The sequence below is a fragment of the Lactuca virosa genome, chromosome 9, assembly GCF_052849685.1.
Source record: "Lactuca virosa cultivar CGN04683 chromosome 9, Lactuca_virosa_CGN04683_v6, whole genome shotgun sequence".
NCBI lineage: Eukaryota > Viridiplantae > Streptophyta > Magnoliopsida > Asterales > Asteraceae > Lactuca > Lactuca virosa.
In genome coordinates this window covers 271,861,548-271,877,040 of record NC_136434.1, presented here as the reverse complement: position 1 = coordinate 271,877,040, position 15,493 = coordinate 271,861,548, and the positions used below count along the sequence as shown (strand labels likewise).

General features: G+C 36.9%; 1 protein-coding gene across 1 annotated transcript; it reads left to right on the top strand.

Moving 5' to 3' along the window:
• The first annotated feature begins 3,223 nt into the window (after positions 1-3,223).
• PGI1 (phosphoglucose isomerase 1) lies at positions 3,224-7,123 on the top strand. The gene is made up of 14 exons (XM_079070768.1): positions 3,224-3,988; positions 4,353-4,475; positions 4,569-4,667; positions 4,754-4,837; positions 5,026-5,169; positions 5,266-5,331; positions 5,445-5,513; positions 5,647-5,754; positions 5,837-5,889; positions 5,971-6,109; positions 6,200-6,356; positions 6,439-6,517; positions 6,643-6,709; positions 6,872-7,123. The coding sequence occupies exons 1-14, from the start codon at positions 3,401-3,403 to the stop codon at positions 7,004-7,006; spliced, it is 1,911 nt and encodes a 636-aa protein (XP_078926894.1). The 5' UTR covers positions 3,224-3,400; the 3' UTR covers positions 7,007-7,123.
• The last annotated feature ends 8,370 nt before the right edge of the window (positions 7,124-15,493 follow it).

Genomic DNA, 15,493 nt, shown 5'->3' with positions numbered 1-15,493 from the left:
TTCGAGTTTTTAGCTGTCTACTGCTAAGCCGAAACTTCGAAAAATCATAACTTCCTCATACGAATTCAGATTTGGACGTTCTTTTTATACATACTCTCGGTTTAACGAACACTAAGACTTTCGTTTAGATCACTAAGGCTAAAAAGTAGTTTATCAAAAACTCACTTTTTACGACATTCGGCACCGTGCCGGTTTTGTCGCGAAACTTCGACAGGTCATAACTTCTTCGTTATAACTCGGATTTTGGTATCCTTTATATATCCGTAATCCTTGTCATGACCACTACAACTTTCTCAATAGATATCGGCTTTATCTAATATTTATTTGTGACGCTCATTTTTATTCTTAATTAATTAAACCCTAATAATTAAGCATAAAACACATAATTCACATAATATTCACATACATCCTTTTTATTTCTTCAAAATGAGTTACAAAGGTTAGCCTAGACTATAACGTCAATATTAATGCCTAGCCTAGAAACACGGGCATTACATAAGGGAACTCGGCGAGTTGGGTTGGGATTGTCCCGATTCTGTTGAAAAAGGAGGAACTCGACGAGATAAAAGGAAACTCGGCGAGTTGTGGGATAACTCGACGAGTTGAGTCAACTCGGAGCGTTGACTTTGTATTTGACTTTGACTTTGGCCAAGTTTGACCTTTAAGGGGTTTTGAAATATTGATCGGTATCTAAGGGATTATTTCTGTTTAGGGGTTGAGTAGAGTTGTTTCCGGGGCCGGGGATTTATCCAGTTATCTTTCAGCATTCGAGGTGAGTTTCCTTACCGGGTTTAGCGGGTTGAAGGCACCAATGCGGGCCCATGTTTATGTTATGCTGATAGAATGCTAGTTGTCTTTGTGACTCTTGCATGTACCTATGTTTATATGTTATTGGACTAAGGTCTGATGTCGGGCGAAGCCCGATGACTATCTGTATGTTGTGTATATTACATGTGTATGTGTTTATATTCTTTTCGAGCTCAGCTCAATGACCGGGCGGGGCCCGGTAACCGGACGGGGTCCGATGACCGGGCAGGGCCCGATGACTGGGCTGGGCCCACTGTATGTTTGGTATGTGGTATTTTGGGGGAACTCACTAAGCTTGGTGCTTACGGTTTTTAGTTTATGTTTCAGGTACTGCTGGTTCCAGAGGGAAGAGCTCGCGATGACTGCATTGCACACACCATTGGTTTCCGCACATGATGTTTTACTCTAATTTTGTGACAATTAATACATTGGTTTTTATTTGAGATGATTGGATGTTGTTGGAATTATTATTTTATCTATTATTAAAAAACAAAATTTTGGGACCATGTTTTTGGGTGTTACACAAAACACCAACTAGACAAATGGTTCTTTAGAAGAGAAGTTCAAAAATCTCAATAACCCTTGGAGGGTTATAGATTTCGTTCAATATATATATATATATATATATATATATATATATATATATATATATATAAATAAAGAGAGAGAGAGAGATAATAGGTGGTTGTTTTGGAGAGCAAAAGAGAATCACCAGGGTTATGACCCTAACAGTCTATTCATAGTCTCCAGTTTAATTCAAATTTTCAAGGATAATCCTTACCTTTATTTGAATTAGTCCATATATATTTATCTGTAAATAAAAATCGACCCCCATCATATTTTGAAGGGTTCTGGAATATTCCAATTAATTACTAATGAATTAATTAATATTCAACATATTTAATAAATTAAAACTATCTAATTAATTACAAAATAATTTCCATTTAATTTAAATTAACAACTTATTTCTCCTAATTCCTTATTACTTATTTGGGTTATGAGGGCAACCCAATATTGTTAGAAATATTATCAAATAGTTAATGATGTTGGGCACTCAATCCAACGCTATTTTCAAGATCAATATCTTTGTGTTCATGTTGACACAGACCTATCCATTAACGACTTTATATAGCGTATCTTATGATGTGATCGTGATACTTAACATTGTAAATTATTATTTTCATAAAATATTAATTTCTAATTAAAATTGCAAGAGTTATTAATATTTATCAAGAATCAAATTCTTATAAATAATCAGTTTGTGTCTACTTGTGATTGGTGTGACCCTATAGGATTATATGTTTTTGGTAATATTATTATAAAATGATTATTGAGCATATAAATCATTCGATAACACGAACTGATAAAACGTTACCAAACACTCTCTAACCTTTCGTATTGATACTAACAAAATACTAAGTCGATGAAAGGTAACAACCAATAATATAATGACAACTAGGATAGCCCACATGATAGTCTTTTATAACCGTTTGCCTTCACTAACCCACTCCTGAAGGTGTGTTACAACTCATCCTATGTTAATAACCGAAGGAGCATTACGAAGCTCTCCAAGTTTGGCACATCAAAAACACAACCTTACAAGGTACATCTTCATATAAGATTGAGAACATGCTTGTCTTGGGACTTTTCTCTTAAAATTGCTTATATACAAATAGATAAAGATAGAGAACTTGATTTCTCAACTTTGGTTATGATATTTGAGACTTTATGTTGATATATGCCTAGAGTCTCACTTGCTTTTTAATTTCCTACTATGATGACCTTGGCTTGATCGTGGGTTTTCTCATGTGTGTATATTATCGTGTTGTGTGAATTTTGATGTCCTCATATAATAATATAACCAACGTATATGTACATATTCTTATTCGAAGCCATTGGACCCACCTTTCACAATTGGATGCTACCTTACACACATTTTCCATGTGTTAGAAATTTGATGCTCGATTGAATGGGAAATTGGGTGTTTTTTCCGTTAAAATTATTAACAAATGGTTTGTCTCATGTTGTTTTGGATTCAAGTACAAATACCCCGCTTTAATATCTTTGGAATTTTACTATCAAATAAGTTGCTTGTAGTATTAAATAGTACGTTGAAAACTTAAAATTAAGTTACTAAAATAAAAATAAAAATAAAAATACATTTATGCATTTAATTAAGTTACATATCGATCCATACTCTCCAAGGGTCATTATTCATGCACCCTTTTAAGTCACATGAGTCATGACTCACGAGTCATGTATGTTTGCATTGACTCGGGTACAAAGCAAGAATATCCCAAGGGACTTCTCCGTCCTTTCGATATTCTCAAAGGGTTATTCTGCAATAAAATAAATCTCCCTCCACCAATCAACGTAGGTAAGAGAGAAGATACCACTGCGTTTTCAGGGTGTTTTTGTGTGAGAGAGAAAGTGAAAAGAGTTGAAACTTCATCAACGACCCACTTACCATTACTATACAAGGTTCCAAAAAGCCCCTCCTCAAAGAGCCTGCCTCATTGCCATGGCAACAGCTTTCTCTCTCTAAAACACCCCCCTCGGTTTCATCGATTTCTGTCACTTGCCTTGCTCTCCCATGGCGTCGATATCGGGGTTGTGTTCATCATCATCGAATTTGATCCCAAAACCCAACTTACCATCATTACCAAGAATCCAATCGCCATGGATGATCTCGTCGCCGCTTCGAATAGAAGACAACTTAAAAATTTCCTTTTCAGGTATCAGTAGCAAGAGTAGCCACAGTTTGTTGACGCATTCGGTGGCGCGTGTTGCTCCATCAAGTCTGTCAAAGATTGCTGCAACCGGTGATGGGGTACCAGGAAAGTCAGTGGCGAAGAAAGGGTTGGAAACAGACCCGAAAGTTCTTTGGGAGAGATACACAGAGTGGTTGTACCAGCACAAGGATTTAGGTTTGTATTTGGATGTGAGTCGGGTCGGGTTTACCGACGAGTTTGTGAAGGAAATGGAGCCTAGGTTTATGAAGGCTTTCAAGGCCATGGAGGATCTGGAAAAGGGTGCAATCGCGAATCCAGATGAAGGGAGAATGGTGGGGCATTATTGGCTTAGGAACCCTAAATTGTCGCCTAATTCGTTCTTGAGGTTGCAGATTGAAAACACTCTTGAAGCCATTTCTACATTCGCCGAAGACATCATCGTGGGTAAGGTTAGTTTATTTTCTCTACCGATCTTCATTTTCTTTTATATTCAACATTTCAAATCTCTTAACTTCGATGAAGCAAACCCTACAGTTGACCGAAATATGGCAAATAGAACACTCAAATTGGGATCCCAAATATTGTTTTCATGATAATTTAATTTCTTGATCATTGATAGCAACGTGTACTTTGACTTGGAACCGACTCACTGAGCTTTGACTTTTATGGTCAAGATTATGTTGCTACTAGTTCTATAGCTACACATACACGTAAAAGTTTGCGAAATCATAAAATTGATAACTGATACGAATTTATTCTTTCAATACATATAAAATTGTGGTTTTAAAATGTTTTATATTTGTATGATTTCAGATAAAGCCTCCTTCTTCTCCAGAAGGTCGATTCACACACATACTCTCAGTTGGAATCGGAGGCTCTGCTCTTGGACCACAGTTTGTCGCTGAGGCTTTAGCACCTGATAATCCTCCTCTCAAGGTAATATTTATTTTTTACGACATAATTTTACTTCTTCTATTTTAAACTTGTAGAATAACACATAACTTTTTTTGAATGTGGACTGATTTTCAGATAAGGTTCATCGACAATACAGATCCAGCAGGAATTGACCATCAAATTGCACAACTTGGACCAGAATTAGCATCTACACTTGTAATAGTAGTTTCAAAGGTCTGAATAGATTTATTTATTTATTTTTTATTTTATTGGTTTAATAATATCAAATTGCTTAATGTTGATTCTGAATTTTGTGTCAGAGTGGAGGCACTCCAGAAACCAGAAACGGGTTGTTGGAAGTACAAAAGGCTTTTCGTGATGCTGGGCTGAATTTTTCAAAACAGGTTTTGATCTTCAGGTTCTTCTTTCTGCTTTTATTATATTTTTTTGCTCATAGGAGCATGGACCTGTATATATATATATATATATATATATATATATATATATATTACTATTCATTATATTATTATTACTACAGTACATTTATTATTAAAGAAAAAACTGTTTATGCTAATTAAAGAAATATTTGCAGGGTGTTGCGATTACTCAAGAGGGATCACTATTAGATAACACTGCAAGAATCGAAGGGTGGTTGGCTAGATTTCCCATGTTTGATTGGGTTGGTGGAAGAACTTCTGAAATGTCTGCTGTTGGTCTACTTGCTGCAGCACTTCAGGTTCTCATTTCATTTTTATAAAAAAAAAAATAAAACATTCCCTCTAATCTAAATACAAATATTAAGATGTTGTAAATTTGTATTTGTTGTATTCAGGGAATCAACATCAAAGAAATGCTTGAGGGTGCATCACTAATGGATGAGGCAAACAGGACTACTGTGGTATAGTACAATAATAATATTTTTTAAAATACAAAGCTGTAATAAACAATTCAATGAAAGTAAATTGCTATTTCTTGCATATAAAATCCGAATGTTGTTGGTGTTATTGTTAGGTGAAGAACAACCCTGCAGCTCTTCTGGCGTTATGTTGGTATTGGGCTTCTGATGGTGTAGGATCAAAGGTACTTGTAAATAGTAATTAGTAAATCATTATTATTATTATTTTTTTCAAATCTAACATTAGATTTTTGAAGTGATTACTTTTTTTTTTTTTTTTCCAAAAATGAATGATTTTTTATTTATATATTTGAACAGGATATGGTGGTACTTCCCTACAAGGATAGCCTTTTGTTATTTAGCAGATATTTGCAACAGCTCGTGATGGAATCCCTTGGGAAGGAATTTGACCTTGATGGCAATAGAGTATGCAATGAGCAAACAATTATAAACTTCCACTTTATTTAACCAATTTAGGCAATAATGTTTTATCTTCTTTTTTTCATAGGTAAATCAAGGGCTTACTGTGTATGGAAATAAAGGGAGCACAGATCAACATGCGTAGGTTTCCAGAACCATCATTATGATTATTATTATTATATTATTATTTTGATATTATTATTTAAATTTGCAATGTAACAGATACATTCAACAGCTTCGAGAGGGTGTGCACAATTTCTTTGCAACATTCATTGAAGTATTACGTGATAGACCCCCTGGTCACGATTGGGAGCTTGAACCAGGTGTCACTTGTGGTGACTACTTGTTTGGAATGTTGCAGGTAGTAAATGACCGTTTTACCCTTGTTGTGACAAGAAGAAGCAAAAGTGATGTGGAATAAAATTAGTTTTGAATTTTTTTTTTTTGTTAGGGAACAAGGTCAGCGCTGTATGCAAATGGGAGGGAGTCTGTTACAGTGACTGTACAAGAAGTGAACCCGCGGTCAGTGGGAGCTTTAATTGCACTTTATGAAAGAGCCGTTGGTATTTATGCATCACTTGTCAACATCAATGCCTACCATCAACCTGGTATTATTTAACTCTTTTTATTTTTTATTTTTAAGTCAAAAAAATAAAAAAACAATAATATATAATAAGCATACTACATCAGGAGTTGAAGCTGGAAAGAAAGCAGCAGGAGAAGTGTTGGCTTTACAAAAACGGGTTCTTTCCGTTCTCAATGAGGCCAGGTATACTGTATTATGCATATATGCTAGCAAAATGTCTTAAATACCCTTCAGGCTTCAATGCAATGATAACAAAACAAGAGGCAAATACGTAAATTCACAAGCATTTTGTTTGTATGATTTCCCAGTTGTAAGGATCCTGTGGAACCATTATCAATTGAGGAAGTAGCTGATCGGTGCCATTCCCCTGAAGATGTATGTATTTATTTATGTCATCTTCAACATTTCTATTTTGTTAATCCCATTTTGGCTCTGTTTTTTTTTAATCAAGTGCTGTTAAAAAAAAAATATTTTATAAAATATATAGGTGAGGTGTTGTTATTAACCCATACAAATCACTTTTTTTTTTATTGGCAGATTGAGATGGTGTACAAGATTATTGCACACATGGCTGCTAATGATCGAGCTATCATTGCAGAAGGTGATTGTGGTTCGCCTCGAAGTGTTAAAGTTTTTCTTGGGGAGTGTAATGTTGATGGCTTGTATGGGTAATCGTGTACCAGATTGTTCTTTTTCCTTTTCCTCATTGAGATATTTTCAAAGATAGATTCTCATTTTAATGAAATAAGATAAGAATAAATAAAAACATATTTTGCTTTTTGGAGTTGAGATCCTCTAGTTCTTTTTGAAGTTTTTTATTTTGAGAAAAATGGATTCGGGCATGTATTTTTGTAAGTGTTAGAATGCATATTTATGCAATAACGTTCGTCTTTATTTCTTATTTATGCGCACAATGGGTTTTCAGATGAATAATACAACAATGGTCATTGTATGATTATAATACCAAAATATGCAATATTCTAAGTGGAAATCCATTACCAGTTTTATGTTTATTTATGCAGTACTGTTCTATTCTTTTGCCGGTTTATGCAATATTTTTTTATTATCAATTTATCTAAAAATGCTTCCTATTCCTGAAACCTTGTGCAACTAAACGAGTAAGTCGTTAAATATTTGCATCTTTTAGTCGTAAAATAAAATGTCATTGCATATTTTGTGTAAACCATTTTGTTGCATAAATTGGGAATATAGATGTTATTTTGTCATAGATCGGGCGGTACCGCCGGTACTACCATTCTGCCTTAGCCCATAAGGGCCAGTTCAGTTTGGTCCAGGGGGTTGGTGGTCTTTTTCAACCCACAAGTAGCCGTTGAACGGCTATATTTTAATTTTTTTTTTTAAATAAATCACATTCAATCACTAAAAAAACAACACCACTCTTCTACACTTTCTAATTCCATTTAAACTCTTTCCAATTCCATTCCAACATTTTTTCTCTTCAATTTCAAATGGATTTTAGTTGTCACAAATCCGATAAAAATGCCATTGAGGTGAAAGCATTGCAATATTACCCACCGTCAGTTCATGAAACCCAAATCCTAAATTATCCCCAATACCTACAATATTAACACCAACATCAACAAATATCGGGGCAACAATCTTGTAATGAATTTGGAATCTCTCGAGACTACCCCCAGTCATAATATAATACGTTTCCACAAACTCAAAATCCATATTCCATCCTTGAAACCCTTGCGTCGTATTACATTCTCGACTCATTGCATTTCCTTGAGGCCAAAACGACGAATCATCTGTCGAAACCGAACCCATCTCTCAAACCCAAAACAACGAATAAACAACGAAACCCAAGACGAACCAAACTTCACTTCCTAAATTTTTCATTTTAAAATTAAAGAAAATCGTACTAATTTCATTCTCAAATGAGTAAAAAAACCTTTATTTCAAAACATAATCAAATCAGAGTCATAGTCATACTAAAAGCAAGAGTGTGAAAATCTCTAAAACATAACAGCAGATGCAATGCAATCACGCCACACCCTTTCCTTGCTTCCAAACAATCTGAAACATTTAAACTTGATCAGTAAGCATAAAACTTAGTGACTTCTCCAAAATACCACACACAACACAAAATATCCATACGCTATGGTAACGAGTTTGTTTCAACCCAATGGGCCTAGCCCAACTTGTATGTTTCAACCAACGGGCCTCACCCAAGAAATCATGCAAGCATACAAGCAACCAACAACATCCTACTAGTCTAGCATACAGGGACACCTAGTTCCTATATAGTATAGTGAGAAGACTCACCTGAATCAAATAGTTGAAATCAACTACTCGGAGTCCAACAAATCATCTACACGAACCGCCTAATCAATCATATGCTAAAACTCATTCTATAACCCATAACCTCCAATTTGATCAAAAGTCAAGTTGGTCAAATAGTCAATGTTTAGGTCAACGATTAACGATCTTCACGTTGTGACCACCCACTGGGCGACACAATAGTCGCAAAACCCTCAATGTCGCATCGAGACACCAAGTCAGTCGCGCCGTGAATACCGGCTTAACAACCACCTTTTACCTAAGGTCTTAATCCTTCAAGATCTGAACTCTAACCTTCCAGATCTTATCAAAATATGGTCTTAATGGATAAAGTTCCCAAATTTATCTATTCTTAAATACTAAGATCTCCCAAATCTAGGGCAAAAGGGACCAATACTACCTTCCACACCTACTTGTACTTTCCTCAAGGTCAATCTTGATTCTTCTGAGTCGCCACACTACAACCATATACCAATCCTATGCTATACATCATACATATCCTGGACTCTCCTAGGAAATCTCAACTCTCACCACTCGCAATACAAAGAACCTCAATCAACACCATTGGTTGCCTTATGCATGCAAGTTGTACATAAAATAGGATCACATAGACTGTTAAATGAAGATTCTACCCTAAGTCCATAACCAAACAAGGAACAGGAAATGAGGCTAAATCGATCATTCTAGGGCTACACAATCCTAATCGTATACAACTTTGAAAGCATACACTTAGCAAATAACTAAGCTGATATCAATTCCAAGTAATACATAACATCAAGCCCTACAAGGCTATAAGGCATCACACAAATCAGGCAATCCTATCATATGATTCCTGAAGGTATCCTTAGCCCTAATCTAGCATGCAATTCTCATATCAAGCATACTAATCATAACACATAATTATGGGTAATTTGGGAACCACTTACTTGAGCTCGGATGATTGCACGCATCACACCCCCTCTTCTTAATAAAATCATTTTTCAAAGTTTAACTCCATTTTTATTAAGACAAACTATAATTTCCGTAGTTTGAGTTCAGACACACCTGAAAGTATGCCCGAATCCATCAAACAAAGGCTCTGATACTAACTTGTAACGTCCTGAAAAAGTAATAAATTTTTTGCATTTAAAAGTCATTCAAGTCATTCATTAATTGTTCAAAACCCATATCAAATCATAGTATTAAACCATCAGAGTACAAATTATTTCAAATGTGGAAACCATGAGGGGAGGATGTTGTGCCATCACGCCAGACCCTTCCCTTTGGAACTAGATGTACCGAAAACCATAAACATAAACTGTAAGAATAAAGCTTAGTGAGTTCACCCAAGTACCACATACCACACATGAAAGAAGATAAATGCTATGGGCCAAATCATAGTCATATAGTCATTTCCTGCCATGGGCCAACCATGGTCTTTTCGTTCAGTGCCGAGGGCCAAATCTCGGTCTTGCATACAAATGCCAGGGGCCAGATCTTGGTCTTTCATATAACTGCCAGGGGGGCAGACCCTAGTCTTTCATGCAAATGACAGGGGCCAGATCCTAGTCTTCCATATTATCACAAGACATCTAACATTCTACACTACTTGCCTGATGTCCAAGGTAGAAAGGGCCAATTTATCCTTTTCTTTTAAACCTAATAAAAATATCCTAGGCCCAACCCCAAATATCATTCACAATCCAAAATGGGCCCAAAATCAGAAGTGACCTATTACCATGAAAATCTATGGTCCAAGCCCAACAAGCAAAGCCCGACGATTAAGGCCCAAAATTACCAAATCTGGACTGGGCCGTACGCCGACGTACCAATTGGTACGCGCAGCGTACTCGAACGATGTGGGAAGGATCGCGACTGAGGTTCAGTACGTGCGGCATACTGGGAATTACGCCCAACGTACGTACCCCTAAGGCAAAACCCATGTGACATCCCGGAAATTTTGAATCAAGCAAGGTCTAAATTGTAACCCCATTACAATGAAAACCTTGAAAGCTAAAAGGGCATAGGTGCTTGCACATGAAAGTGTACAATTTGGAAGTCACATCCAAGGTAATCTCTTGAAAGTAAATAAGGTTATCAAGGAAAAACTAGAAAAATGGATTTGATTAAGAACCCCGTGATATAGATATAAGAACTTGTGTTATGTTGCAACCTTGAATGCTTGGATTATAAGGCCAACATATTAGAATTTCCTATGAGCTAAGATCCTAAACACAATGAATTAAGCTAACATATATAGATATAGATGTGTATTAAGCTTTGTGGAACCATGATTGAATGCATTCTTGTCAAGACAACAATCTAGCACACCATGAGCATTTCCTTTTTGAATTAAAGCCTAGAACTTTATTTTGAATGAAAACTACCCTAGGAAATTAAGTTTGGCCGTGAACACCTCTATTGGGCCATCCTTGGCCGTAAACCCAAAGAGAAACCACCTTAGAACCGTGAACACCATCCTATGAAGGATCCTAGGGCGTAAACTCTTTAGTGGACCACATTAGGGGCGTAAACCCCTTAGGAAATTCATGATAGGGCGTAAACTCCCTTAGGGATGTGATGTTAGGGCGTAAACACTTTCCTAGGGAGCATCTTGGGGCGTAAACACCTTTCTAAGAGCATCTTGGGCGTAAACACTTAGATATTTTAAAGTGTTTACGGATTTATGAGTTGTATTTTGCCATTTTCCCATGCAATCACGGATCCTTATGAATTATCCAACAGTTCTCCAAGTAAACTTCAAATCAGTTTCACTTCCCTTATTTAAACGAGAACCCCTTTTGTTAATCCTCACCATTACCTCATTTCATTCTCTGGATACTTCATACTTCCTCTAAAAATCCCTCCCTCACTCCACTTAGCAAATAAATTAAACTCCTCTCAAGAACAAGTGGGTCTTTCCAAAAATCATTATCATCAAGGTGGTTCTTGGAATTTTGGTGAGCCATTTCGAAATCTCATAGTATTCTTACATATTATTTAATAAATTTCATCTCATTTACACACAAAGTTGTGTGTTAACCTTCTTAGGATAATTTTGGCTTCAAGGAGTTCATCAAGGGCATTTTAGTGCTTAGGCTCAAGATCTCTTCTCTACACTTCAAAAACCTCCACAAAATCAACTCAGGTGAGCTTCATACCCCCATATTTTCAAGCTTTATGTTTTAGGGGGGGGGGGGGGGGGGAATACAAGTCAAACATTGTTTATTCCACAAATAACTACAAGTTTTTCATCTTACTATTGTTTACAATTTATGGTATACTCTAGTTTTGGTATAAATATTGTGATATGTATATGTATATCAGCAAAACTAACATGACCAATGTTATAAAACCATATGAAAAGTTAAGATCTATAAACTACATGCTTTTGGAAAACTTTATTAAAAGATAGTTTTACTAGTAAGCTTTGATACAGTATAGTCATTTACAAATCTAGTTGATTTAATACCCAAGTAATATGTTTTGAATTCATATTTTTCATGCTGGAACACACCTGTACATTTATATAAAAGGGTATATAAATCATTTCAAACCAACAAGTTAAACTATAATCGGTATAGTTTGGAAACCACGAACTACATTTTCAAAGACACTTTTAATCATCTAAAGGTATAACTATATTGTTTTTACAAGAAAAAGGAGTCATAGTTCACGTAAATCTGTTGAGGATCTTGTGAGATGCATTTAGTCGTACCTACCTAGCGTATGCGGTAAGTCCTGTTAGTTATAATCAGAGTCTCCTGGAGGGAGAGCGGGAGTTTGTGTATAGATCTATACAGGGTTCACAACCCACACCTGAGCTGTTCGCTACAGTTAGACTAGGTCAGTCTAGGGTGACAAATATCTTTCGACGAAACTGACGCTTGTAAAACGGCAATCCAGGCATATCGATCATATTAGTATCGTTATAACGACTCACACACGGATAAACAAAATGATTTTTGGTTTACGGGAAGCTTATACTTCATTAGTTTTATTGAAATAAATGAAACTATAAACAATTTTATGTACGATATTCACTTCCATCAGGGTCTTAGAGTTTAAGACCACTGTTCATCTTCGGTCTTAGGGTTTTAAGACCACAACTTTTCACATAACAGAAAATATAGGATTTTCTAGGAACACATTCTTGTTAACACAAACCAAGGATAACGAACAACATGCATGCAACTATACACTGTTTTTGAAACGAGACTCACAAACTACCTTTATAAGAAAATATTGGATTTTCTGGAGTTTTACAACTTACTATGAACACAAATATTACACAGCTTTCTTACAAAAATGCTTATGAACTCGCCAACTTTTTAGTTGACGCTTTTCAAAACGACTTGTATTCTCAGGGATCTAGTAGACAGGTATCCACCACAATCGAGGCCTGGCGTCGCTGCATTATGTTATTTCTACTTTTGATTATTCATGTTTAACTTTTGAACAGAACAAGTGTTGTAAACAGTGTAAACTTGAAATTTAAATGTATGAATGTTTGGGTTGCTATGTTTCATTTATATTCAGTTGTTATGATATTGTACATAAAGTCACTCCATCCGCCCCCAGACGTTTCCGCCGTTCTGGTTTGGGGGTGTGGCAACCCATAATAAGGTCTTAATGTCTTAAGACCCTACGACAGAAATTCAGATCTGAGCTTAATAAGGCCCCTAAGGCCATAAAGTTGCAAACTTTATGACTTTGCATGGCTACAAGAAGCCCAACACTAAAAACCTAGCTTATTTAAACCTTTTCTACACCATAAAGCTGGGGACAAATAAAGATTTAAGCTTGCATTTTTATGACTTAAAATGCCCTAAAACGTCTGAAAGGACACCTTAAAGGATTTGGAGTACCTCTTACTCACCATGTAACATCCATAAAATTCAAGCAAATTTAAAACTTTTTCAAGCATCCACAAACCATTATTTATTACAAAAAGTTTTCAAAATAGTTTCATATCAGAGAATCCCAGAAATCAAAATCATAAAATGTGAGGAGGTGCACGATCTAGCCTTCGCCTTCCCGCAATCATCTGAAGTGCATAAAACAAAATCTAAAACTGTAAGCTCGAAGCTTAGTGAGTCCCTATAAAATAGCAACGCCATACAAACCAAAACAATATCATAACAAACAACATGCATATAGAGTCTTCAGTATGATTGGATCGTCCTCACCGGACCTTCAGTCTATGTGGCCCACTCTTAGAGTCTTCAGTATGACTGGACCGCCCTCACCGGGCCTTCAATCTATATGGCCCACTCTCAAAACCTTCAGCATGTCTGGTCCGCCCTCCCAGGCCTTCAGCCTGTCTGGACTGTTCTTTGGACCATCGGCCTGACTGGTACGCCCCGATAGGCCTTCAGTCTATCCGGGCCACCCATGGTATGTTGGCCTAGAGCACAAAGAAGGACCTCCTCAAACCACTCGTAATCACACAATCAACACAAAAATATCATACGATAGCTAGAATGTACAGACAATCAAACAAATCTACATATCACTAATCATAGCATTATCCTATATACCAGGATACTGATCTAACAAATCACTAAACATAGCATCATCCTATAACCAGGATACATATCTAACAGATCACTAAACATAGTATCATCCTATAACCAGGATACAATCCAAAAGGGACCGGCCTTGGTGCCTTCGACCCTGTTGATATAGTGAGAAGAACTCACCTCACAAGTAGTGCTGAATCTAGAAGATCAAACCCTAACTCTCAGCTCCGATCTCTACTGCCTACAACCGACATGTGACTTACTTCATTAAAATCCCAAATTACCAAAATACCTCTTAAAGTCAAACTTGGTCAACCATGGTCAAAGTCAAAGTCAACAGTCAAGGTCAACAGTCCATGTTGACCCAACTCGTCGAGTGCATCTAGCAACCCTTCGAGTTCCTCCAGTGTTCAGAAAACCAGGAAAAGCTCGATACAACTCGCCGAGTCACCAGAGTAACTCGTCGAGCTCTTCATCATCCTTAAAGCGGGAAAAACCCTCACCAACTCGTCGAGTTGACTAAGCAACTCGTCGAGTTTTCCTGTCTTAACGTATTCAGCCCTTTCCAGTTGAATCCAAGGCCCCAAACTACAGATCTAGCCTCTTAGGACTAAGATACCACGTAAAGTTGCTAACTTTACGTGCATGAAAGACATCAAAGGGGTTAAAACACCAAAACCAAGCTTAATAAGAGGTTTACGGCATGGAGTTGCTCAACTCCCAAGAGATAGTCCATAAGCTCATAAGAAACACCAAACAAGCCCTAATCTAGATCTCAAGCTATAAGACAACAAGGTAGGAACTTTATACCTTCTGAGACTTGCAAATGAGCTGGAGAACCTGGATCCAAAAGCTCTTCCCTGATCAATGAGACCCTAAGATGATCACTCCTCTTCAAGAACACTAAGATGCACTCCAAGATGGCCTTACAAGCTCACACTCTCACAATTAGGGTTAGGGTTTCGAATAGGGGTTGAAGGATGAGAAGGAGGCTGATCCTGGAGGGTGTAATGTTCTTTATATAACGTCACACCCTAAAATTTAGGGTTTAATGACTCTAGGCGTACGCTGGGCGTACTCCTCGTATGCTGGGTGTACATCTCCAATCACCCGCGACCACTTACTCCACCTACGCTGGGCGTACCCCAGTCTACGCTGTGCGTACTCTTGTGCCAGCCACCTTGCATGCATGGGATCTTCTTGTCACCGATTTCCATTAGGGGCTAGAATTGACAATAGCTTCAAAGTGTCATAACTCCTTCATTCTAAGTCCGTTTCCGACGAACTTTATACCCACGGAAAGGTGGCGGGAAACCCTACGCTCCCATTGACACCTCCAAGTCTAAAACCTTCC